Source organism: Choloepus didactylus, chromosome 23 (genome assembly GCF_015220235.1).
Source record: "Choloepus didactylus isolate mChoDid1 chromosome 23, mChoDid1.pri, whole genome shotgun sequence".
Taxonomy (NCBI): Eukaryota; Metazoa; Chordata; class Mammalia; order Pilosa; family Megalonychidae; genus Choloepus; species Choloepus didactylus.
The window spans coordinates 11,477,631-11,504,405 of NC_051329.1; the positions used below are offsets into that span (position 1 = coordinate 11,477,631).

Below are 26,775 nucleotides of genomic sequence, written 5' to 3' on the forward strand. Positions count from 1 at the left end.
CCTTTGGTGCTGTGATCACAGGAGATTTTCACTTTCTGCATTAATTACTTCTGGACCGTTCAACTTTTGAAATATAATGACATATGCAGTGCTTCTGAATTTAGGGGATGGGGAACCTCCCCACTAGAGGAAAAGAAAAGTAGCAGTGGGGGGAGAAAGATTTTAAGTCTTCCACTGCTTTTTCTCCCCAACTCTTCAAAGGCTCCACTCTGAATGAGAACAATACCAAGCCACCAGGGGAAAATGAAGCAAACACATTTTCCTGGAAATTTTTCAGGCAGATTATCTGGTACACCAGGTGATATCACACTGAGGGCTTGGAAGTTCTCCAGTCTTGCTCTGAGCACTTACCTACTTCATCTAGTAGCCTGGGTCTGTCAAAGTGTGTTATGAAAGAATTCAGTTTAAAAAGGAAAGATCCTTTTGAAAATGGGTAATGAGGTTAATTACACATCACAATGATGTTTTTTTTTTTTTTTTTGAGGCCAAATTCACATAACATAAAATTGACCATTAACCCTTTTAAAGTGGCACTCAGTATATTCACAATGTTGTGCAAACATCACGTCTATCTACTTTCAAGACATTTTCATCACCTGAGGAGGAAACCCTGTACCCATTGAACAGTCACTCCCCACCCGTCCCTTCCCCCACTAATCTGCTTTCCATCTCTATGGACTCACCTATTGGGAGTACTTCATATAAATGGAATCAGACAATACGTAACCTTTTGTGTCTGGTGTCTTTCACTCAGCATAATGTTTCCAAAGTTCACCCACGCTGTAGCACACACCAATACCACATTCTTTTATGGCTGAAAATATTACACAGTATGTCTATACCACATTTTGTTTATCCATTCATCCACTGATAGGCATTTGGGTTGTTTCCACTTTTGGCTATTGTGGAATAATGCTGCTATAAATAACAGTGCTCAAGTCTGAATACAAAACCATTTTCAATTCTCTTGAATACAGGCAGACTTCAGAGATATTGCGGGTCCATTCCAGACCCCTGCAATCAAGCAAACATGGCAATAAAGCGAGTTACACAAATTTTTTGGTTTCCCAATGCATATAAAAATTATGTTTACACTATCCTGTAGTCTATTAAGTGTGAAATAGCATTGTCTAAAAAACTAATGTACATACCTTACTAAAACATGACACAGACACCAAGTGTGCAGGTGCGGCTGGGAAAATGGTGCCCATAGACTTGCTCTATGCAGGGTTGCTACAAACCTTCAATGTGTAAAAAATGCAGTATCTGCAAAGCACAATAAAACAAAGAGCAATAAAACAAGGTATGCCTCTATACATCTGGGAGTGGAACTGCTGAGTCGTATTTCTATGTTTAATCTTCTGAGGAACTCCCCAACTGTTTCTACACTTTGAGATAATTATAGATTCACACACAGTTGTAAAAAATAATGCAGAGAGGTGCTGTGTGTACCCTTTACCAGTTTTGCCCCAAAGGTAACAAATCTTACAAAATATCACAATGTTGTGTACAAAACCACAACCAGGATATTGATATTGATAGTCACATGGAGCATTTCTATCACTTCAAGGGACCCTCATGCTGCCCTTTTACAGCCATCCCCACTTCCCTCCTGCCTCTACTCCCGTCTTCATTCCTGGCAACCATTAACCTGTTCTTCATTTCTATAACTTTGTCATTTCGAGAATATTAAATAAATGGAATCTTATAGTACATAACCCATTGGAATTGGCTTTTTTACTCAACATAATCCTTGGGTGATTCATCAAGCTTGTCTCCGAGAGGGATTCTTTATCCTTCTGAGTGCAGTCTATGGTGGGCAGGTACCATATTTTGTCTAACCATTTAGCCTCTGCAGGACATCTGGTTTGTTTCTAGTTTTTGGTTATTGCAAATAAAGCTGTTATGAACACTCATGCACAGGTTTTTATATTTCTTTAGGATAAATGCCCAGGAGTGCAAGTACTATGTCATATGGTAGTTGCAGGTTTAGTTTTTTTCTTTTTCTGTAGGAAACTGAAAAACTGTTCTCCAGTGTGGTTATTATGATTTTACATTCCTACAAATGCAACAATGTGTAAGTGACAGTTTCTCTATAATCTTGCCAGCATTTGGTGTGATCACTGTATTTTATTTCTGGTAGGTGTGTAATGATATCTTATTGGGATTTTAATTTGCATTTCCCTGATGGCTAATGATGTTGAAGATCTTTTCATGTGCTTATCTGCTGTTGGTTTATCCTCTTTGGTGAAATGCCTCTTCAGGCCTTTTGCCCATTTTCTAATTGGATTGTTTATTTACTGTTGAGTTTTGAATTTCTTACATATTCTAGATACTAGTCCTTTGTCAGATAGATGGTTTGCCAATATTTCTTCCACTCATTAGCCTGTCTTTTCATCCTTTTAACAGGGTCTTTCACAGAAAGAAAACAGTTGCTCATGCTAGGTTAATTTTCAGAGTCACTTCATATGTGCAGACTAAGGAGCATGTGCAGAAAGACCTATGAAAAAAGGAACTGTTAACCACCAGCTACTTTAAAGATCCTGCCTTACCAGTAATTACACTGATTAAACTCTCCAATCAAAAAGACACAGACTGGTAAGATGGATAAAAAAGCTTGATCCAACTATCTGTAGTTTAAATTTTGATGAGGTCTAACGTATCCGTTTTTCCTCTTATGGATCATGCTTTTTGGTGTTAAGTCTAAGAACTCTGGCTAGCCTTGCGTCCTGAAGATTTTTCTCCTATGTTTTATTTTATGCTTAAATTCATGATTAAATAATAATTTAAGAATCTAAAAGATAACTTAAAAAATTTTTTAATTCTAATAACATTTATACAACCTAAAATTTCCCCTTTTAACTACATTCAAATGTATAAGTCAGTGAATTACATTCACAATGTTGTGCTTCCATCACCATCATCCATTACTAAAACTTTTCCATCACCCCAAACAGAAACTCTGAACCAAGCATTAACTTCCCATTCTTTACCACTAACTTGGCCCCTGCTAATGTATATTCTAGTTTCTGACTCTACAAATTTGCTTATTCTAATTACTTGATGTCAGTGAGCTCCTCCAATATTTTGTCCTTTTGTGTTTGGTTTATTTCACTCAACATCATGTCTTCAAAGTTCATTCAACCTGTCACATGTATTTGAACTGCATTCCTTTTTTATGGCTGAACAATACTCTATTGTTTATACCACAATTTTTTTATCCATTCATCTGTTGATGGACACTTGGATCGCTTCTGACTTTTGGCAATTGTAAACAGTGTTGCTATGAACCTCAGTGTGCAGAGTCCCTACTTTGAATTCTTTTAGGTGTATGGTCATATGGTAATTCTACACTTAACTTTCAGAGGAACCACCAACCTGTTTTTCACAGTGGCTGCCCATTTTACACTCCCACCAATAATAAACAAGTGTCCTTATTTCTCCACATCTTTCCCAACATTTGTTATTTTCTGTTTTTTTGAATAGTAGTCACTTGAGTGGGTGTGAAATGGTATTTCATGGTTTAGATTTGCATTTCTTAATGGCTAATGATATGAAGCATTTTTTTCATGTGCTTTTTGTCCCTTCGTATATCTTCAATGGAAAAAAAATGGGATGTCTTTTTGTTGTTGAGTTATAGGATTTCTTTATATATTCTGGATATGAAACCCTTACGAGAATTGTGTTTTCCAAATATTTTCTCCCACTGTGTAGGTTGTCTTTTTATTTTCACAATGAAGTCCTTTGATACTCAAAGGTTTTAATTTTGATGAAGTCCCATTTATCTATTTTTTCTTTCGTTCCTTGTGCTTTTGGTGTCAAGTCTAACACATGGTCCTGAAGATGCTTCCAATGTTTTCTTCTAGGAGTTTTATAGTTTGGGTTCTCATATTTAGGTCTTTGATCTAGTTTGAGTTGATTTTTGTATGTGGTGTAAGGTAGGGGGTCCACCTCCATTATTCTGCATATAGATATGCCGTTTTCTCAGTACCACTTATCGAAGACACTATTCTTTCCCAATTGAGTGGCTTTGGAAATTTTGTCAAAAGTAAACTGGCTAGCCCTTTTGGCTCTCCGAGAAGCACCATGGTGGTTGGCAAGAACAAGCACGTTACAAAAGGTGGCAAAAAAGGAGCCAAGAAGAAAGTGGTTGATCCATTTTCTAAGAAAGACTGGTATGATGTGAAAGCCCCAGCAATGTTCAATATAAGAAACATTGGGAAAACACTAGTTACAAGGACTCAAGGAACCAAAATTGCAACTGATGGCCTTAAGCATCGTGTTTTTGAAGTGAGCCTTGCTGATATGCAGAATGATGAAGCTGCATTTAGAAAATTCAAGCTAATTACTGAGGATGCGCAGGGCAAAAACTGCCTAACCAACTTCCATGGCATGGATCTTTTTTTTTTTTTTTTTTTTGGTGAATTATTTTTTTTTTTTCCATTTTTTATTTATATTGTTCAGATACCATACAATTATCCAAAGATCCAAAGGGTACAATCACTTGCCCCTGGGTACCCTCATACAGCTGTGCATCCATCACACTTAATTTTTGTTCAATTTTTAGAAACTTTTCATTACTCCAGACAAGAAATAAAGTGAAAGATGAAAAGAGAAAAAAAGAAAAGGAAACTCTAAACCTCTCCTATCCCTAACCAACCCCCCTCAATTGTTGACTCCTAGTATTGATATGGTACGTTTGTTACTGTTTATGAAAAAATGTTGAAATACTACTAACTGTAGTATATAGTTTGTAATAGGTATATAGTTCTTCCCTATATGTCCCTCTATTATTAACTTCTAATTGTATTGTCATACATTTGTTCTGGTTCATGAAGTGATTTCTGGTATTTGTAAAGTTGATCATGGACATTGCCCACCACAGGATTCAGTTTTATACATTTCCATCTTTTGACCTCCAACTTTCCTTCTGGTGACATATATGACTCTGAGCTTCCCCTTTCCACCTCATTCACACACCATTCGGCACTGTTATTCTCACATCTTGCTACCAACACCCCTGTTCATTTCCAAACATTTAAGTTCATCCTAATTGAACATTCTGCTCATACTAAGCAAGAGCATCTACATATCTTCCACAAGGCAGGAGGGAGAGTCATAGAAGGTAGAGAGGCAAAAGGAAGAGGAAACAAAAAAAATGACAGCTAGGAAGCAGCAAAAGGAAAAATAACCTTAAATCAAAGTAGAATAAAGAATCAGACAATACCACCAATGTCAAGTGTCTAACATGCCTCCCCTATACCCCCCTCTTATCTGCATTCACCTTGGTATATCACCTTTGTTACATTAAAGGAAGCATAATACAATGATTCTATTAGTTACAGTCTCTAGTTTATGCTGATTGCATCCCTCCCCCAGTTCCTCCCCATTTTTAACACCTTGCAAGGTTGACATTTGCTTGCTCTCCCTTGTAAAAGAACATATTTGTACATTTTATCACAATTGTTGAATACTCTAGATTTCACCAAGTTACACAGTCCCAGTTGTTATCTTTCCTCCTTTCTTGTGGTGTCTCACATGCTCCCCATCTTCCTCTCTCAACCGTATTCATAGTTACCTTTGTTCAGTGTACTTACATTGTTGTGCTACCATCTCCCAAAATTGTGTTCCAAACCACACACTCCTGTCTTCTATCACCCGGTAGTGCTCCCTTTAGTATTTCCTGTAGGGCAGGTGTCTTGTTCACAAAGTCTCTCATTGTCTGTTTGTCAGAAAATATTTTGAGCTCTCCCTCATATTTGAAGGACAGCTTTGCTGGATACAGGATTCTTGGTTGGTGGTTTTTCTCTTTCAGTATCTTAAATATATCACACCACTTCCTTCTTGCCTCCTGGTTTCTGCTGAGAGATCCGCACATAGTCTTATGAAGCTTCCTTTGTATGTAATGGATTGCTTTTCTCTTGCTTTCAGGACTCTCTCTTTGTCTTTGACATTTGATAATCTGATTATTAAGTGTCTTGGCGTAGGCCTATTCATATCTCTTCTGTTTGGAGTACGCTGTGCTTCTTGGATCTGTAATTTTATGTCTTTCATAAGAGATGGGAAATTTTCATTAATTATTTCCACTATTATTGCTTCTGCCCCCTTTCCCTTCTCTTCTCCTTCTGGGACACCAATGATACGTACATTATTGTACTTTGTTTCATCCTTGAGTTCCCGGAGACGTTGCTCATATTTTTTCATTCTTTTCTCCATCTGCTCCTTTGCGTGTAGGCTTTCAGGTGTTTTGTTCTCCAGTTCCTGAGTGTTTTCTTCTGCCTCTTGAGATCTGCTGTTGTATGTTTCCATTGTGTCTTTCATCTCTTGTGTTGTGCCTTTCATTTCCATAGATTCTACTAGTTGTTTTTTTGAACTTTTGATTTCTGCCATATACATGTCCAGCGCTTCCTTTACAGCCTCTATCTCTTTTGCAATATCTTCTCTAAACTTTTTGAATTGATTTAGCATTAGTCGTTTAAATTCCTGTATCTCAGTTGAAGTGTACGTTTGTTCCTTTGACTGGGCCATAACTTTGTTTTTCTTAGTGTAGGTTGTAATTTTCTGTTGTCTAGGCATGGTTTCCTTGGTTATCCAAATCAGGTTTTCCCAGACCAAAACAGGCTCAGGTCCCAGAGGGAAGAAATATTCAGAATCTGGTTTCCCTGCGGGTGTGTCTTAGAAAATTGCTCCACCCTTTGATGCCTCGGGTCACTGTGCTTTTCTGCCCAGCAGGTGACGCCTGTTAGCCTATAATTCTTGACTGGTGTGAGGAGGTATGGCCGTGTTCCCCCAGGCTCTGGGGTCTGGTTCTGAATGGAAAGGGCCCCACCCCTTTCCTCCTAGAGAAGACAGACCCCTCAGGTGGAGGTCATTAGCATTTCAACGGTCTCTCTCTCTGCTTGTGCTGTCTCCGTCCTTCTCCGCTTCACAGCCCTGGAAACTGAAAATGACTGGGGCTTTCTCCACTGAGCCAAAAAAGAAACAGATAGTCCCCTTCAGACCCAGTCCAAGGCAACCCTCCGGCTCTCCCAGGTCAGTCGTCACCCAAAGCCTGTCTGTTTTTTGGGGCTGCGTACCTGTAGTGAGCAGTTCCCACTCGCTACTTAAAACCCCAGTTGGAGCTCAACTGAGCTGTATTTGCTTCCTGGGAGAGAGCTTCTCTGTGGCACCACGGGGCTCCGCAGCTCAGGCTATGGGGGAGGGGGTCTCCCGACCTGGTTCCGCAGGTTTTACTTACAGATTTTATGCTGTGTTCTTGGGCATTCCTCCCAATTCAGGTTGGTGTATGATGAATGGATGGTCTCGTTTGTCCCCCTGCAGTTATTCTGGATTATTTACTAGTTGTTTCTGGTTTTTTGTAGTTGTTCCAGGGGGACTACTTAGCTTCCACTCCTCTCTATGCCACCATCTTGCCCAAGTCTCCATGGCATGGATCTTACCCGTGACAAAATGTGTTCCATGGTCAACAAATGGCAGACTATGACTGAAGCTCATGTCGATGTCAAAACTACCGATGGTTATTTGCTTCGTCTTTTCTGTGTTGGTTTTACCAAAAAACGCAACAATCAGATTCGGAAGACCTCTTATGCTCAGCACCAACAGCTCCGCCAAATCCGGAAAAAGATGAAGGAAATCATGACCCAAGAAGTGCAGACAAATGACTGGAAAGAAGTGGTCAATAAATTGATTCCAGACAGCATTGGTAAAGACACAGAAAAGGCTTGCCAATCTATCTATCCTCTCCATGATGTGTTTATTAGAAAAGTAATAATGCTGAAGAAGCCCAAATTTGAATTGGGAAAACTCATGGAGCTTCACAGTGAAGGCAGTAGTTCTGGAAAAGCAACTGGAGATGAGACAGGTGCTAAAGTGGAACAAGCTGATAGTTATGAGCCACCAGTCCAAGAATCTGTTTAAAATTCAGGCAAAATAAAGTCTTATTTGTGGGGAAAAAAAAGTAAGCTGGCCAAAGGTCTGAAGGTTTATTTCTGAACTCTCAATGTGATTCCACTGGAATATTTATTCTATCCTGGAAAACGATCCATGTGCACTGGAGAAGAATATGTAGTCTGCTGTTTTGGGGTGTAGTGGTCTGTATATGTCTGCTATGTCTAACTCATTTATACTACTGTTCAAGTTCTCCATTTCCTTACTGATCTTCCATCTAGAATGTTCTACCCACTGATGAAAGTGGTGTACCGAAATCTCTGACTATTTTTAAAGAGGTGTCTATTTCTCCCTTTAGATTTGTCAATGTTTGCCTCATATACTTTGGGGGCACTGTGGCTTGATGCATAAATGTTTATCATTATTGTATCTCCTTGTTGGGCTGGCCCTCTTATTAACATATAGTGTCCTTTTTCTGTCTCTTGTAACCATTTTTTATTTAAAGTTTATTTTATCCAACGTTAGCACAGCTAACCCAGCTCTCTTTTGGTTACTATTTGTATGGAATATTTTTTTCCATCCTTCCACTTTCAACCAATTTGTAGACTCTAGGGTGAGTCTCTTATAAACTACAGATAGTTGGATCAAGCTTTTTTATCCATCCTACCAGTCTGTGTCTTTTGATTGGAGAGTTTAATCAGTGTAATTACTGATAAGGCAGGATCTTTAGAGTAGCCCGTGGTTAACAGTTCATTTTTTCATAATTCTTTCTGCAGATGCTCCTTAGTCTGCACATATGAAGTAACTCTGAAGATTAACCTAGCATGAGCAATTGTTTTCTCTCCAGGAGAGGGTCTCTTTTCTTCTCTTCTTCCTCCGGTAACCTTGGGCTTTTCTCTTTATTTTTAAATAAATTTTCCTCTCCAGTGGCTATTAATGGTCAACTCTTCTCCCATGCCTTGGGCTGCCCTTTCACTCCAGCATTCAGTCCTAAGTCTGCACTGCTGTACAGCAGCTCAGTTTCCCCTTTCCACGTGGCTTTTCCGCCTCCGGTAACTTCTGCATTAGGGGATACTGCCCCACGGAGCCTGATGGGACCAATGTTCAAAGACACTCAATTTTACTGTTTAGATGCACCAGCAATTAAGAGCCTGAGCTGGGAACATGCACAGCCAGCCACAAGTTCCACGACTAGTCGCTCTGGTTTATTCCAGGGGATGGCTTTGAATGCATGCATGTGCCAACTGCCAGGGCCCCATCATGAGTCTGCATGGCCTTGGGTCCTCCTGCCTGAATATGTGGGGGACTCTAAGCTGCTGTCATGGGTGGCTATGTGGTCAGTGACCATGACAGTACGTGCCCATGCTGTGTGTCTCCTTAAACCACATGGACCCACGCAGAGGGCTGTGAAGTCTGCCTTACTGCTCTTGTATCTGTTTTAGGTGTTTTTTTTCCTTCTCTTAATCCAGCATTTGTAGAGTCTTTCTCCAGTCTTGATCACCCTCCAGAGTTCAAAGCAAGTTGAATCTGCTCTTCATTTAGCAGTCTCTAAGGGGAAATGTTCCAACAATTTCTTAGCCACCATCCTGATGACATCAATAGGTTTTTTTTTTTTGGAGATTCTCTGTGATTTTCTACAGACAATTTATCTGCAAATGGGACAGTTTTATTTCTTACTTTCTGATATGCATGGCTTTTTACGTCCTTCTGTTGCCTACTGCGTTGCTTAAGCCTTTCAGAAATAAGTTGAAGAAGAGTGGTGAGAGTAGACATCCTTGACTGGCTTCCAGTCTCAAGGGGGAAGCATCAGTCAGTCTTTCACCATCAAGCAAAACGTTAGCTGTAGGTTTATTTTCAATGCTATTAGTTCCTAGGGCTGCCATGATAGATTACCACAAATTAAAACAACAGAATTTATTCTCACAGTTGTGGTGGTTAGAAGTTTGAAATTCAAGTGCTGGCCAGGGCCATCCTCCCTCCCAAGCCTCTAGAGAAGGAACCTTCCTGGCCTCTTCCAGCTTCCGGTAGCCCCAGGCACTCCTTTGCTTGTGGCAGCATAATTTCAATCTTTGCCTCTGTCTTCACATATCCATCTTCCCTCTGAGTCTGCCCGTGTCCAAACTTCCCTCTTCTTATAAGGACACCGGCCATACTTGAGTAGCGCTCACCCTACTGCCGTATGATCTCATCTTAACTAACTACATGTGCAAAAACCCTATTTCCAAATAAGGTCACATTCACAGGTACCAGGGTTAGAATTAAAACATATCTTTTTAGCGTTCACAAATCAACCCGCAGTAATGCTCTTTATCAAGATGAGCAACATCCCCTTTATTCCCGATAATTTTCTGTGAGGTTTCTTTTTTTTTTTTTTTAAACATGATGATGTTGAATTTTGTTAAATGCTTTTTCTGCATCAACTGATACCATCATGTGATATTTTCCTCCTCAGGCCTGTAAATAAAATGAATTACACTTATTGATTTTTGACTATTGAACCAACTTTCCATCCCTGGAATAAACCTCATTGAGTCATGGCATATAATTAGTTTTATATTGTACTGATTTCTCTGTTAATATCTCGTTAAGGAATTTGGGGCCTGTATTTCATAAGGGATACTGGGCTGTAGTTTTCTTTTTCTGTAATGTTTTGATTTTGGTATTAGAGTAATACCAGCTTCATAAAAATTGAACTGGGAAGTGTTACTCTTCTAATTTCTGGAAGAGAAGGTGCAGTATGGTGGTAACTCGTCTTTAACATTAGTAGAATTCTCCAGTGAAAACCATCTGGGCCTACAGATTTAGTCTGGGGGAATTTTTAAGTTACAAATTCAATTTCCTTAATAGTTATACAGCTATTCAAATTCTTGATTTCATAATGGGTTAGTTGCGATAGTTTGCATTTTTGGAAGAACTGGTCCATTTTGTCTAACTTGTGAAATTTATGTAGGTAGAACTGTTCATAGCATTTCCTTATCATCCTTTTGATATCTGCAGGGCCTTTATTGATATCCCATTTCGTCGCTGATATTGGTAATTTGTGTCTTTTTTTTTGATAAGACTTTATATAGATCTGTTCACTTTACTGATCATTTCAAAGTATCAGCTTTTTGTTTAATTCATTTTCTCTGTATGTTCTGTAGTCAATTTCTTCTCTTTATCCTTACTATTTCCTTCCTCCCGTTAGCTTTGGGTTTATTTTGCTCTTTCTTTTCTGGTTTCTTGAGTGGGAGCTTATATTATTGATGTTTTCATGATGTTTTCAAGATGTTTTCTTTGTTTTTAGTTTTCAGAAGTTTAATTTGATTTTTCTTGGTAAGGATTTCTTTGGGTTTATCCGGTTTGGGGTTATTCCTGCTTCTTGAATCATTAGGCTCATGTCTTTTGCCAAAGTTTTCAGATATTATTTTTTTTTAGTACTTTTTCAGCCTTGCTCTGTCTCTTCTTTCCTTTCAGTACTTCGATGGCATAAAAAAAGATTTTTTGTTATAGTCCCACAAGTCCCTGAGGCTCTGTTCCTTTTTCCCCAGTCTATTTTCCTTTGTTGTTCAGACTGGGTAAATTCTATTCTATCTTCAAGTTCCCTGATTCTTTTCTCTGTCCTTTCCATTTGCTGTTGAGCCCATTCATTGAGTGTTTAATTTCAGTTACTGTGATTTTCAGTTCTAATATTTCCATTTGGTTCTTCTTTTTATCTTCTATTTATTTGCTGAGGCTTTTTATGTTTTTCATTTGTTTCAGGACTGTTCCTAATTGCCAGTTGAAGCATTTTTATCATGGCTGTTTTAAAATGCTTGTCAGACAATTCTAACATATCTGTCACCTCAGTTTTTGCATCTAATGATTGCCTTTTTTCATTCAGTGTTGAGATTTTCCTGATTCTTGGTAAGACAAGCGATTTTGGTTGAAATCTGAACATTTCAGTATTATGCTATGAGATTCTGGATCTTATTTAAAACTTCTGTTTTAGTTGGCTTTCTCTGGCAGCACACTGGCAGGGGAAGAGGGACATTGTGTTTCATTGCTGAGAGTTGGAGATGGAAGTTCAGGTTTCCCACTCAGCCTCCAATGATACCCAAGGAGGGAGACTACCTGTTACTACTGAGGAAGGGCTGGAGTTGCAGCTCCCCACGTGGCCTCCACTGACACTGGGCAATGGTGAGAGCCCCGACTCTTCACCAGTCCTCCTCTGACCACACCCCAATTCCTGCCGTGGTTCCCCAACAGCAGTTATTATGTGCAGGGGGTGGGAGTCCAGGCTCCTCACACAGTCTCCACTGACACTGTGGGCAGAGGGAGGGCTTGTGAAAGTCCTGGTCCCCTACTGAGCCTTCTCTGACACCAATTTATGGGGGGTGTTGGGGTATCTTGTTATAGAATCTTGAGTTTGGAAATCTAGCTTTCCCATTCAGCCTTTGGGTCTCTTGGGATTTTTCTTGGGGACATTGAGTTGGACAAAAGCCATATCTACAAATTTCCCCGTGGGAAGTCCTACTCTTCCTCGTCCTCCTGCTGAGAGGGCCGAGGGAAAATGCCCTTAAGCTTCTTAGGGGCCTTATTGTTCAACTGAGAGGATGCGTGACATGTACACTTAATCTTATTACAGTATCTTTTTCATGACACTAGTATTCTGAGGTGCCACCTTCCTGACAAATTATTTTACAGTCGTACTCCCTAATTTAGCTTTAAACCACGTTTTCCTGGTAGTGCCCTGGCTGTGATATTTGCTTGAAAGTCACTGCTCAGTTTTTAGCATTGTTCGCCATCTGGAGAAACTATAACATTTCAGAACCATGAGGTCCTGGCTTCTTACTGTTTAACGGTCCTTCTCACAATTTATCTCTCTTCTTTCACATTTCACATTTTACTACAAGTGGGAAGAATAACCCAGGCAATACCTTCAATACTTAGCTTAGACATTCCCTTAGCTAGATCACATAATTCATTAGCAACACTTTCTACTTTCTACATAATCACAGATGACAGTGTTGCTAAACTTTCTGCCGCTATATAACAAGAATCCCCTTGCTTCCACTTTCTAATAACATATTTCGCACTTCTTTTTAAGCCCAGACTGGCAGTATTCTCAAAATCCAGGTTTCTACTAACATTTTGTTCAAGGCAATTTAGCCTTTTTGTTACATACACCTCAATCGTTCTAGCCTCTGTCCACTGCCTAGTTCTAAAACCACTCCATCACAGGTAGTTGTTATGACAGCACCCCACTTCTAGGTACCAAAATTTGTATCAGTTATTTACGCTGCAAGACAAACTACCCCAATACTTAGTGGATTAAAGCAACATTTATTATCTTACAGGTTTTGTGTCAGGAATCTGGGCACGGCTTAGCTGGGAGCCTCTGAATGCAATCCAGGTGTTCCCAGAGCTGCAATCATCACAAGGCTCGACTGTGGGGGGATCTGTTCTACTCTCAATTATGTAGCTGTTGCTAAGCCCACTTAGATGGCTGTTGGCAGGCCTTGGGTTCTCGCTTGCAGTTAGTGTCTTAGTCTCCTAGGGCTGCTGCAACAAGTACCACAAACTGGGTGGCTGAAAAGAGAAATTTATTGTCTTCACAGTTCTAGAGGCTAGACGTCCAAAATGAAGTTGTTGCAGGGCCATGCTCCATCAGAAACCTGTAGGGGACAACCCTTCCTTGCTTCCTCTGACTTCTGATGTTTGCTGGCAGTCCTTGGCATCACTTTTCCCTCCTCCCTCACACGGCCTCCCCTCGAGTGCCTGTATCCAAATAGTCCCCTGGTTATAAGGACACCAATCATATTGGATTAGGGGCCTGTTCTACTTCTGGATCACCTCATCTTAACCAACTTCACCTGCAACTTCCCTATTTCCAGTTAAGATTATATTCTGAGGAATTGGGGGGTTAGGACTTGGACATATATTTTTGGAGGACATGATTCAACCCATAACAACCAGAGACATAAGTTCCTTGACACCTGGGCTCTCTACAGGGTAGCTCATGTCAGTTGGCTTCCCTCAGAGTAAATGAGCAAGAGAGTGAGAAGACACACAAGACGTAAGCCTAATCTCAGATATCATAGCCCAGCACTAGAAGCAAGCCTCTAGTTCCAGCCCACACTCAGGATGAGGGGATCACATAAGGGCACGAATACCAGGAGGTGGGAGGCTGCTTACCATACCCACCTCACCAGCAAAAAATGAAGTAACTTCTCCGGAAGAAACCTCTCCTTTCTCAGGGCTCTGCCTTCTTCATTCATTGACTCCTTCAACAAATATTTATTGAGAAACTGCAACGGGCCAAGAAGTGCTCAGTGTTTGGGATACGACCAATAAGACAGACAAGATTCTTGCCCTTGTTGAGATTATTTAGTCCACTGGGGAGGATAGTAAAGAATATAAAACAAATGAATATATAAATAAAAATTGGGATAAAACAAAGAAATTAGTTATGTGATTATAATAGGAACATCTGATTTATAATAAGGGACAAGGGCTAGGCATTGTCTTTCTGAGAAAATATTGAGAATGAGGGTGAAGAATTAGTAGAAATTAGGCTGTGAGTGTGTGTGTGTGTGTGTGTGTATGTGTGTGTGTGTTGGGAGGGCAGAGAAAGTTTCTAGGTTTATGGAGTACATGTGCAAATGCAAATAATAACAGCCAATATGCTGAGTTGCTAAACTCAGAACTGCCTGAGGACAGGTACTTGTCTCTTTTTCATCTGAGCATCTCTATTGCATAGCACAGTGCACAGCACAGAGAGGTACCTGATAAATCCTTACTGAATGATGAATGAATCAATGAATAAAATCAAAGCACTTTCTATTTCGTAACAGTTATGGATAAACATCAGTTTGGATCATTTAGAGATTTCCCCCCAAAGCTCACTGTTGAATCATCGTTCTTATTTGTATTAGGTAGGGTAGGCAAAGTTGCTATACCAAAAAGACTCAAATATGTAACAGCTCAACCCATCAGGAGTTTATTTTTTTTTCTCACATTACAGTCTTGGATGGGGGTTTAGGTCAATGTGGCAAAGTTCTTCTCAACTCAGGAATCTTCCATTTTGGGGCCTTGTCTTCTCCAGAACCCTGGCAGAAGGAGTAAGAGCATAAAGCAGCAAATGTTGAAGGTATTTACAGGCCAGGCTTGAAACTGCGCACATCTCTTCTGCTCTTTTTTCCACTAGGAAGAGCATAGGTATATGGCCACACCTACCTTAAGGAGGATAAGGAAGGTAGACTGGCTGTATGGCCAAAAAGGGGAACAACAATTGTGGCGGACAACTACTTACTTCACTTATCCTATCACATGTCTCACACCCCCACCAAATCTTTCGTTCACTGAATGGCACCAACATCCACCCAGACGCTTAAGCCAGACACCTGGAAATTATCCATGATTTGTTTCTTACCCTCCTCGCCTTCCACATCTAATCCTTCATGAAGTCCTGTCAACTCTACCTCCAAAATGTATCTTGAATCCATTCACTCTCTCTATCTTAACTTCTACCTCCTCAGTTCAAGCATAATAATCTCTCATCTGGATTATTACATTAACTTCCTGCAGTGGGTTGAACAGTGTCCCCTCAAAATTCAGGTCTACCTGAAACTTGTGAATATGACCTTATTTGGGAATAGTGTCTTTGCAGATGTAACCACATTAAAACAAGGTTATACTGGGCCCTAGTCTGATAACCAATGTCCTTATGAGAAGAAGGAAGTTTGGACAGATGCACACAGAGGGAAGATGGTCATGTTAAGCAGATGCAGAGACTAACATTATGCTGTCTGTGATGGTTAAGTCCATGTGTCAACTTGGCTAGGTTATGGGGTTCAGTTGTTTCGTCAAGCAAGCACTGGCCTGATTGTTATCGTGAGGATATTTTGCTGATTTAAATCATTAGTCAGTCAATTGCATCTATGGTTCATTACATCTACAGTCAACAAAGGAGATGGCCTTCAGCAATGAGAGGTTTCATCCAATCACATGAGGGCCTTAAAGGGAGAACTGATGATTTCAGTAGTCAGAAGAATTTCTATCTTTACTTCAGCCAGCCAGCTTCTCCCTGGGAATACACCGAAACCTTCAATGGAGTTCCCACTTGCGGCCTGCCCTACTGAATTCGGATTTGCCAATCCCCATGGTTGCATGAGCCAATTCCTATAAGCAGTGTCATAATATTTATACACATACACATACCTAAATAGAAATTGTGGTAATTTGTTAAAACACTCCTAGCAAACTAATATACTTCCTAAAAGCTTTCCATGCTTCCATTCTTGCTTGCCTACATTTCATTCTTCATACAGCAGAGTGACCTCTTAAAACATAAATCTGATCACATCACTCTTTAGTTTAAAACCCTCCAATGGCTCAGAAAAAACCCAAGCCCTTTCAATGACCCCTAAGGCCATATATGATCCCTGCCCACCTCTCCAACCTCATCCCTTACTGTGCTTTTCATGCTCACTCTGCCCCAGCTACACTGGCCTTCTTGGTACTCACTGAACACAACTTGTTTATTTCCACCTGGAGATCTTTACACTTATTCCACCTGCCCAGAAATCTCTTCCTGGGATTTCCAGAAGCAAGCTCATTCTTATCCCTTAGGGGTCTCAGCTTAAATGCTACCTCCTGAGACCTTCTGGATCATCTAATATGAAATAATCCCCACATCCAGTTATTCTCTTACCTCAACAGCCTGTTCATTTTCTTCTTAGTATATATCATACGCTTTGTATTTTCCCCATTTACTGTCTGCTTTTCTTTCCTCAAAGGAAAATCCGTATTATCTCGTTCCTAATGTTTCCCCAAGGCCTAGTAGGCCTGGCACACTGTGGTGCTTAGTAAATAAATGTGAAGCAAACTATCAAGAGATGATCAACCAAAAACTTCTCAAAGGTCCTTTACAGGTTGTTATGTAGGGGAGGGTGCATGATTGTGGGGCACAAACCTAGGTTCTAATTCTGACTTGATCATTTCTCAGCTGTGCGCAAGCAGAGTTCACTTCTCTGGGTCTGAGTTAGTTCACTTCTAAACCAGGGATAAGAACACCGCTTACCTCACGGGGCCAAGTACCCACCTTGTTAACATGAAAGGAGCTACTGGAGGAAACGAGCTTTGTGCACGGTTTACGCTCATTAGATGACTGCTATTATTATACAGAATGCTGTCGCCTTACGAAGGACCTGCCCGGACCTCAGTTTCATCTTTTCTATCAGGCACTGACCTCCAAAGCTGTTCCCGCAAGGAGATCACAGGCACACAACCCTCCACCGCATCTACCCGGGTCAGGCGAGGCGCCCACGCCAGCGCAACTCCGCGTGTCCAGCTGCGGTCTCCCGCGTCCCCACCCCGTCGGGCCCCGCCCCATCATGTCATCAGCTCGGCGCCAGCCCTGCGGAGGACCCGGGGGCCTGCTCTGGAGGCGGCGCGCCACGGGGAAGCCCTGGCGGGCGCCTGCAAGTCAGCAGCGCGGCTCAGGGGCGGCTCGGCGACCTCGGCAGACCGCGGCGAGGGGCGCGTGGAGCGGTGCCGGCACGGAGCCAGGCGGCCAGGCGGGGCGGCCCGGATCTCAGGCGGCGCACAGCGCGGGCGGGCGGGCGGCCGGCGGGGCTGCCCGACGCGGGTGTCCCGGCGATGAGTGGCGCTGAAGCAGCGGCGGGAGCGGTGGCTGCGGCGGCGGCGGCGGCGGCGGCGGGCTGGGCTTCGGCTTCGCAGCGGTGCCGGCGGCGGCGGAGGCGGAGGTTCCTCCTGAGGACCTGGCGAGCCCGGATCTAGCCGACGGCCCCGCCAAAGCCCTGCACAGCGCCCGGGGTCGGGACCCTCTCCGCTTCGCCCTGCCTCGGGAGCCTCCCTCCCCGGCCGGGGATGAGGCCGGGAGGCGTCCGCGCGAGGCCCAGCACAAAGGCTTGTCCCCAGGGGCCGGTGCCTCCACTTTTCTTGCCGCCGCCAGCGTAACGCTGCCCGCCGAGGCCGAGCCGGCGCTGGGGCCCTCATCCCCGCCGGTTCCCGGGGGTAGCAGCTGCCCGTGTCCCCGAGGCCAAGGGGCCCGTGGGCTGAGTCCCTTGTTCCCTCGGCTGCAGCGGTATTCGGCAGCCGCGCAGCCTCTGCCGCTCTCTGCCGTGGGAGTCCCGAGGAGCATGTCGGAGGAGAGCGAGATGGAGAAAACCATCAAGGTAAGGGGGAGGTTCCCTTCCCCCCCCCCCCCTTTGAGTCTGTGGCGTTACTTTCGGATCCAGCCTCAGACGGCGGGAAGAACCTGGAGTGAGAGGTTCAAGCGACTTGCGGATTTCACCTCCGCTGGATTCTGTGGATTGCATTTTACAGCCTGGGGGCGAAGGGTGTATGTACGTACGGTGGGGTGGGCGACTTTCTGTAATCTATCTGGTTGATCTGGTGATGTGATTTGTACGCTTAGCTAGAATTAAAGGCGAGTGGCGTGAAGATGCTTGGTGTGGATGCGAGAGAGCGGACAGTTTGCACGCTTTGGTCCCTCTCTTTTCAATCGGTCCCTCTCTTTTCAGTCGCTTTCCAAGTGTCGCCAGCATCTGCTTCCGCAATGGGCCGCTACTGCAACAGCACTTGGAGAGTTTGATTTTACCCATCCCTCCCGATTTGTTTGAAACAGCTTCCTGGAAATCTGCAGTTTCACAAAGAGGTGTTCCACCTTCTCACAAAACGTGTACTTTGGCAGATAGGTTGTTTTCACCTTTCCGTGTGTGTTCCTCTTCTGTTTTCCTCTTCCCTCTTCCCTTTCCCCCTTGGGAGCACTGAGTTTGTTTAGGAAGAGCAAACTGCCCTGTGACTTACTACATACTCTGTTAACCAAAAAAAAAAAAAAGCCAAATAATGTGTGTTCCAAAATGTCCCAAATAAAATGACACGTTTTCTAAAACCTGCTTTTTCCTTTTTCTTCTTTTTTATACAAGCAAATTTTGCCCACTAAGGGTCAGAAAGTTATTATCTGGTTTGACAGCTGTATTTAGAAAATGAGTCTTATGCAAATTGAACACTCTAGGTTGAGGTTTCATATGTATTGTTTAACATGACATAAAGTCAACCCAGTGCATTTAAGAACTTAATTTTTTCTTTGAGGGACAAACACTCATTAGCACCTTGGGGTTATTTCCCCCCTCAAGATGCAGAGGCTTTTACCAGTAACTATTTAAAAATTACATGTCTAATGATTTTTTGGATGCTAAAATTTATGGAAGTCATTGGGCATTCAAAGAAATTGCACCTTTTTTTAAAGGAGGTGTCAAAATATGTGAGTTAAGGAGGATCCAGTTTCAAATAACAGAAATAAAGTTTCTTAAAGACGGCTTTAATATGTACATTTTTTCTTTTGGTTGGGATTTTACTGGTACAGGATCATGATTTGCTGCCTGAAGTTATTATATGACTGAATTGCAAATTAAAGCATAGGTGGTGGATTTTAAAATTCAACAAGTATTTATTGTCTGCTTGCTTTGTGCCAGGTTCTGTCCTAGGCACTTGTGTTTCAAGACAGACTTCCAAATGTCCCTGCCCTCATGGAGCTTAAACTCTAGATGGGGAGTTAGATAATAGACATTTGTCAGGTAGTTATAACTAAGAAGTATAAAAAGGGTGGGGAGTACCATTTTAGGTAGAGTAGTCAGGGAAGGCCTCTTTGAGGAGGTGACATATGTGGAGCTGAAGGAAATGAGGGAGCGAGTCTTCAGCATCTGGGGAAGAGTTTACAGGCAGTGGGAGCAGTAGGTATGAAGGCCCTGAAGTAGGATCAGGCGTTGTGTGTTCCTGAAAGAGCAATGCAACTGGAATATAGTAGGTCAGCAAAAAGGGACAGTAGAGAGGTAATGGGAAACCAGAGCATGTAGAGCTTGGAGGCCATTGTAAGATTGGCTTTTATTCTGAGTAAAAGGGGATCCATGGGAGAGGGTTTTGAGCTGAAGAAGGATGTAGTCTTAGTGGACAAATATACATCTGGGGAGGCAATATTACTTGGTGGGTACAAGGATAGGTTCTCTAGTAGAATCATGGGTGGAAATCCCAGCTCTGTCACTTAGTAGCTGTGTGTTCTTGCATTAAGTGCCTTTACCTTTCTGACCCTTAGTTTCCTCATCTATAGAAATGGGATAAGGAGCACTAATCGGCTCATTGGATTTTTTGAGGATTAAAGGGGTGAATACATCTAAATGTGCTTACAATAATACCTAACAGTACGTAATTGATGAATATTAACTTATAGCAACTTAAGCGTGGTTTAGGCAAAGTTGTAGTTTTCTTCTTGGTTACTACTGCCCAACTTGATTTTCTTAATTTTCAAAAATCTTGTCTTTAGTAAAAGTACTTGACTAACAGGTTATTGGTGAATCTTCCTACTAATTTGGAAGGGTCCAACCAGTACACATTGGTGGAGTTGAAAATACCTGATCTGACAACCATTACTTGCTAGGATGTACGCCTTTAAAAGCAAGCTGGTATCACATCATATAAAACTTTAAAAACTTTTGGTCTGTGGCATTGAGCTGTATTTATTGTTTTGCTTTGTTGAGGTTATTCATCAAATGGTGAGCACTGACTTGTGGGGGGTCCAGCTGGAAAAGCTGTTGCTAGGGCTCCAACCACAAAGCACTTGAATTTCTGCTTCCTGGCTACCTGAGAGCGGACTGATTGGCCTTTAAGATCTTCTCCTATTATTCTTAAAAATATTTGGATAAGGCTAGATGGCTATACCCGAAGGCTCTGTCTTTCCACTTCTGTCTCTATTTCCATAGCCCCATGACTTCACTACTCCCAAGGCACTTAGCTAAAACTGGAGAATAAGCACATTGGGTTTAGGGACTGTCTTACGCATATTTTTCTCCTATTATTTATATCAGAATTCTTAATATTTTATGAACTTACTGGAAATTCTTTTTTTTTTTTTTTTTTTTTTTACTCCCCTGAGCTGCTTATTTTGATTTATCTCCTGGCTGATTGGATTTTAACTTTTTATTTTGAAATTCCAAACTTACAAGAGAGTTGCAAAATTAATACAAAAACAATACAGAAAACTACAATATACTCCCTACCCAGATAACTAGATTTACCGACTTTTAGCATTTTGCCACATTTGTTGTATTATTCTATTTTCTAAACAATTGAGAGTAGGTTGTGTACATCATGCTCCTTGAACACTTAATACTTCCATGTGTATTTCTTTAGAACAAGGATATTCACTTACATGTTAAGTACTGTTACCAATTCGGAAAATTTAACATTGATATAAATCATACAGTTATGATCCATTTTTTTTTTCAGTTACCCCAGTAATGCCCGTTTGGGCATTTTTTCCTTCATTATTAGATCCAATCTAGGATCATGTATTGCATTTAACTGCTATTGTCTCTTTAGTCTCTTTTTTTTTTTTCAAATTGTGGTAATACTGTCTTAGTTTGCTAGGCTGCTAGGAAAAATACCATACAATGAGTTGACTTAAATGCAAATTCATTAGCTCATGGTTTTGAGGCTAGGAGAGGTCCAAAATCAAGGCATCAGTTAGGCAACGCTTTCTTCCCAAAATCTGTAAACTTCTGGTGCTGGCTGCTGGCAATCCTTGGAACTCTTTGGGTTGTATTCCTACTTCGCATCACATGGCGATGTCGTCTTCTTTCTCTTCTGAGTTCTGTTGATTTAAAGCTTCCAGTTCCTCTGGCATTCTCTATGTCTAAATTTCTTCTGTTTATAAAAGATTTCAGTAATCTGGATTAAGGCCCACTCTCATTCATTTGGGCCACACCTTAACTAAAATGACATCTTCAAGAGATCCTGTTTACAATGGGTTCACACCCCCAGGAATGTGGATTAAGATTAACAACATGTCTAAACTGGGGTACATAATTCAATCTACCATATATATATATAGATGGTATGTGTGTCTGTACACATGCACACACAACCGTCATCTCCCATCTCAACCACTCCCAAGCATACAGTTCGATGGGATTAATTATATTCACAGTGTTGTGCTTACCCTCATCACTATCCATTATCAAAACTTTCCCATCACCCCAAACATAGATGCTACACTCATTATACATTAATTCCCCATTTCCCCCCACCCCCACCTTTGGTAAGCTGTCCTCTACTTTCTGTTTCTGTGAATTTACATATTCTAGTTGTCTCTCAGTCATTTTACTGAACATGATGTCTTCAAGGTTCTTCCATTTTACAGCATGTATCAGAACTTCATTACCTTTTATGGCTGAATACTATATACAATGTATACATGTAGGGTTTTTTTGTTATTTTATAATTTTATTTGATGATCAGCTATTTTCATCCACATTGATTGTCTCTAGGTTTTTGAAAGTGGTGACAGGTACATAGGTGACCATTGTATAGAGCGTGTTTGATAAATATTGATCCTCATTACCTTTTTGGAACAACTGTACATAGATACGGAAAGGGACATTCCTTATTCCGTAGACCCAGACAGCTTTCTTGAGCCTGGTGTTAGTGTGCACATCTGGCGTTCCATTTCCTTCCTGGAAAATTTCTGAATCTTCTTGAAGCCAGTCTTTGGATGTGCTTGTGAATGTTGGTGGTGTACTCCCTGTTCACTACCTCACTGATGGTAGAATGACCCTTCTTCTCACCGCCCTTCTTTGGGGGAGCCATTCTACAGGGATCAGGTTGGAAAGCACATTTCCTTAGTTTTAAAAATATTTTAAAATTGAGGTATAATGGACATAGCGTAAAAATTTTCCAATGTTAATTGTACAGTTAATTGATTTTTTAGTAAATTTGTAGTGTTGTACAACCATCATCACAATCCAGTTTTAGGACATTTCTGTCTTCCCCAGAAAGTTTCTTTGTGCCTGTTTGTAGTCAGCCAGGCAACCATGGATCTGCTTTCTGTGAATATAGTTTTGTCTTCTATAGAAATTTCATATTAATGGAATTATGCAGTATGTAGGCTTATGTGTTTAGCTTCTTTTACTTTCTGTAATATTTTTGTAGTTTGTCCATGTTGGTGCATGCATTAGTAGTTCATTCCTTTTTATTGTTGAATAGGGTTATACAATTTTGTTTATCCATCCTGAGTTGATGGATATTTAGATTATTTCCAGTTTTTAGCTGTTAAGAATAATACTGAAATAATAAATAAAACCAGTCTACATGAGTTTTAGTGTGAAGGTTTTTCTGTTCCTAGCTGCTAAAACAAATACCATACAAAGGGTTGGCTTAAACGATCGGAATTTATTGGCTCACAGTTTTGAGGTTAAGAGAAGTCTAAAATCAAGGCACTGGTAAGGTGATGCTTTGTTCTCCAAAACTGTGGCATTCCAGGGCTGGCTGCCAGTGATCCTTGGTCCTTGGTTTTTCTGTCACATGGCAGTGCACATGGTGGTGTTCTCTCCTTTGTCTTCCCTGTTCTGTTGATGTCTAGCATCTTGCTTCTCCTGCAACTTCTTTTCCATGTCCAGTTTCCTCTGCTTATGAGGACTTTGGCCATATTGAATTGAGGCCCACCCTCATTCAATCTGAGCACACCTCAACTAATAACATCTTCAAAGGTCTATTTACACATGGGTTCACACCCACAGAACCAGGGGTTGGGACCTGAACATGCCTTTTGTGAGGGACATGATTCAATCCCCACTAGTATGTTTTCATTTTTCCTGACTAGTTACTTAGAAGTGAAATTAATGAGCAGTATGGTAAGTTTATGTTTAATTTTTTAAGAAGCTGCCAAACTGTTTCCAAAGTGGTTGTACCATTATACATTCCCACCAGTAGTGTTTGATGGTGTAGTTTCTCTACCATCTCCACAGATATTTGATGCGGTCAGTCTTTTTTGTTTAGCCATTCTAGTGGGGGTGTGTAGTGGTATTTCATTGTGGTTGTAATTCACATTTCCCTAAATAATGCATCTTAGGGATGTTGAGAATCTTTTCATGTGCTTATTTGCCATTCATTTGTTTTCTGGTGACATGTATATTCACATCTTTTGTCCATTTTTAAATTGGGTTGATTGCCTTATTATTTAGTTGTAAGAGTATCTACTCTGAATGGAAGTTCATTATCAGATATATGATTTGCAAATATATTCTAGACTGTGGCTTATCTTTTCACTTTTTTAATTTTGATAACATACACACAGCATAAAATTTGCCACTTGAATCATTTTTAAGTATACAATTTCAGTGATATTAATTACATTTGCATCATTGTATCTTTTTACTTTTAAATAGTATCTTTTGAAGGCAGAAGTTTTTGTTGAATTCCAATTTATCAAAATATTTTTCTTTTATGGATCATCCTAAAATGGGTCATAGCTAAGAAATCTTTGCCTAATCCAAGGTCACAAAATAATTCTCCTGTATTTTCTTCTAGAAGTTTTACAGTTTTAGTTCTTAGTTTAGGTGTAATATCCATTTTGAGTTAGTTTTTGTATTTGGTGCAAGGTAAGGGTCCAAGTTTTTTTTTTTAATTTTTAAATATATAGATATCCACCTGCTTAGGACTGTTTGTTCAAAAGACTTTTTCCCATTGAATTACCTTGACACCTTTGTTGAAAATCGGTTGATTAGAAGTTTGTGAGTTTATTTCCGGATTCTCTATATTCTCTTCATTGATCAAATGTCTACCTTATGTCGGAACCACACTGATTTGAGAATTATTTAAGCTTTATAGTAAGTTTTCAAATTGGGTAGTGAGTCAGGGTTCTTCAGGGAAACAACTGACATATATATGTAAATATTATGAGATTTATTGGCTCATGTCACTGTGGGGATTGGCAAGTCCAGATTCCGTAGGGCAGGCCACAAGTTGGGAACTCTGATGAAGGTTTCAGTGAAATCCCAAGGAGAAGCTGGCTGGCTGAAGTTAAGAGAAATTATTCTGACTGTTGAAATCATCAGTTCTCCCTTTAAGGCCCTCATCTGATTGGATGAAACTTCTCCCATTGCCGAAGGCCGTTTCCTTTGTTGACTGTAGATGCAATCGACTGACTAATGATTTAAATCCGCAAAATATCCTCACAGTAGCAATCAGGCCAGTGCTTGTTTGACCAAATAAAATAACTGGACCCTGTAACCTAGTCAAGTTGACACATGAACATAACCATCACACCCTCAAATCAAGTTCAATACTTTTCAACATGGCAAAACCCAAGAGTTAGGTAGTAGGAAAAAACAAAATGTTTTTTTGTATACTGACCAGAAAATGTAGCCAAGAATTCAGTTAAGACCCTATGCTGCTCTTCAGTGCAATGTAATCTTAAAAACTGCTACTTGCAGTCAGGAAAAACTGTGTTCTCATTTCTGGAACAACTGAACGCCTGCAGTTTTCTTATTTTAGGGCAGAACTTCAGTATTCCATGGGGAGAGGAGGGCAGTAATTAACTTTGTCACTCTTCTTTGTCTTGAGAGGAACCTTCTAACTCAGCCAGTCTACCATTAACTTAAATTTATCTGGGTGTCTTCCAAAGACTCAGGATGATTTTTTTTCCTTCAAAGTGTGGTGAATTTTTGGCCTGATGTAAGAGGATATCCAAAATGATATTTCCTTTCTTCATTGCCCATGTTTTAGTCACTTTAGGTTGAATTCAACTGGTCCCCAATCTTAGACTCAGGATGATTTTTTTTCCTTCAAAGTGTGGTGAATTTTTGGCCTGATGTAAGAGGATATCCAAAATGATATTTCCTTTCTTCATTGCCAATGTTTTAGTCACTTTAGGTTGAATTCAACTGGTCCCCAATCTTAGACATGTCCAGTTGAGCACCATGCTGGAAGTTTGTGTCAGCTATTTGAGGTCATTTATGTTTCCAAGCAAATTTTCTTTGGAAAAACCATCTGGGATTTTGATAGGCAATGCACTAAACCTACAATTCAGTTTGGGGACAGTTGCCATCTTAACCACATTGTCTTCTAATCCAGGAACATGTTATAGCTCTCCATTTCTTAAGGCTTTTTCAGTTTCTCTTAGCAATATTTTGTGGTTTTAAGATGTCTTGTACTTCTTTTGATAAATTTATTCCTAATATTTTATTTTTATGATGCTATTGAGAATGGAATTATTTTCTCAATTTCATTTTTGATTTGTTATTACTGGTTTATGGAAATACAGTTGATTTCTGAATATTGATTTTATATCCTGCATTCTTACTACATTTGCTTATTCTGGTAGGGTTTGTGTGTGCATGTGTGTGTAGATTCTTTGGGATTTTCTACAAAAAGTAATCATGCCTCCAGCCAATAAAGACAGTTTTACCTTTTCCTTTACAATATATTTGCTTTTAATTTCTTTTTCTTGCCTAACTTAACTGCATAGAACCTTTAGTACTGTGTTGAATAAAATTGGTGAAAGCAGACATTCTTGTTCCTGATGTCAGGGTGTAAGCGTTTGAAATCTTACCATTGAGTGACCTTTTTTTTTTAAGATATCTTTGTCAAGTTGAGGAAGATGGCGTCTATTCCTTGTTTGCTGAGAGTTTTTATCGTTTGCTGGTTTTTTTTTTTTGTTAAATGCTTTGTCGTTATTGATTTGGTCATATGACCTTGTCCTTTATTCTTATAATTATTCTATATTAAATAATGCTATATTAATTTGGTAACATTAATTGATTTTGGGGATGTTAAATCCATCTCGTATTCCTTGGATAAGCCTAATTTGATGTAAAAACATTGTTACATGTTGCTGCATTCAGTTTGCCAATATTTTGTTGAGGATTTTTGCGTATACATTCATAGGAGATACAGGTCTGTAGTTTTCTTGTGATACCTTTGCCTAGCTTTGGTTTGAGGGTAATTCTAGCCTCATAGAATGAGTTGGGATGTGACTTTCCTCTATTTTCTGGAAGAGTTTGTGGAGGATTGGGTAATATTTCTTTAAATCAGTGCTTCTCAGTGGAGGGTGATGTAGCATCCCAGGAA

General features: G+C 40.5%; 2 protein-coding genes, 1 long non-coding RNA gene and 1 pseudogene across 9 annotated transcripts in view; 2 read left to right on the forward strand and 2 right to left on the reverse strand.

The window, feature by feature from the left end:
• LOC119519430 overlaps nucleotides 1-17,220 on the reverse strand; it is a 52,928-nt gene extending 35,708 nt beyond the window's left edge. For 2 of the 3 annotated variants that reach the window (XR_005214020.1, XR_005214018.1), the window contains exons 1-2: nucleotides 16,952-17,220; nucleotides 1,152-1,266 (exon numbers count right to left, since the gene is read on the reverse strand). This is a non-coding gene — a long non-coding RNA (uncharacterized LOC119519430). The remainder of the gene's footprint in view (nucleotides 1-1,151; nucleotides 1,267-16,951) is intronic. The other variant, XR_005214019.1, reaches the window with a different exon arrangement.
• On the forward strand, nucleotides 4,087-7,917 carry LOC119519428 (40S ribosomal protein S3a-like). The gene is made up of 2 exons (XM_037817060.1): nucleotides 4,087-4,384; nucleotides 7,421-7,917. Exons 1-2 carry the CDS (start codon nucleotides 4,087-4,089, stop codon nucleotides 7,915-7,917), a joined length of 795 nt encoding a protein of 264 aa, XP_037672988.1.
• A 77-nt stretch (nucleotides 17,221-17,297) lies between the features above and the next one.
• Nucleotides 17,298-26,775, forward strand: part of MAPKAPK5 (MAPK activated protein kinase 5) — a 48,166-nt gene continuing 38,688 nt past the window's right edge. For 2 of the 5 annotated variants that reach the window (XM_037817053.1, XM_037817055.1), the window contains exon 1: nucleotides 17,489-18,047. In XM_037817053.1, the coding sequence (XP_037672981.1) occupies nucleotides 18,012-18,047 (36 nt within the window). In that variant the 5' untranslated portion in view covers nucleotides 17,489-18,011. Of the gene's footprint in view, nucleotides 18,048-26,775 lie in introns of all 5 variants that reach the window. The other 3 variants (XM_037817054.1, XM_037817057.1, XM_037817059.1) reach the window with 2 other exon arrangements.
• Nucleotides 22,164-22,515, reverse strand: LOC119519101 (annotated as a pseudogene).

What these genes read in the sequence shown, in the direction of transcription:
- LOC119519428 (XM_037817060.1), top strand. Translation starts at nt 4,087, where the DNA reads ATGGTGGTTGGCAAGAACAAGCACGTTACAAAAGGTGGCAAAAAAGGA. An exon ending in CAAAAACTGCCTAACCAACT is followed by an intron (nt 4,385 to 7,420) that starts TCCATGGCATGG and finishes CTTGCCCAAGTC; the next exon opens with TCCATGGCATGGATCTTACC.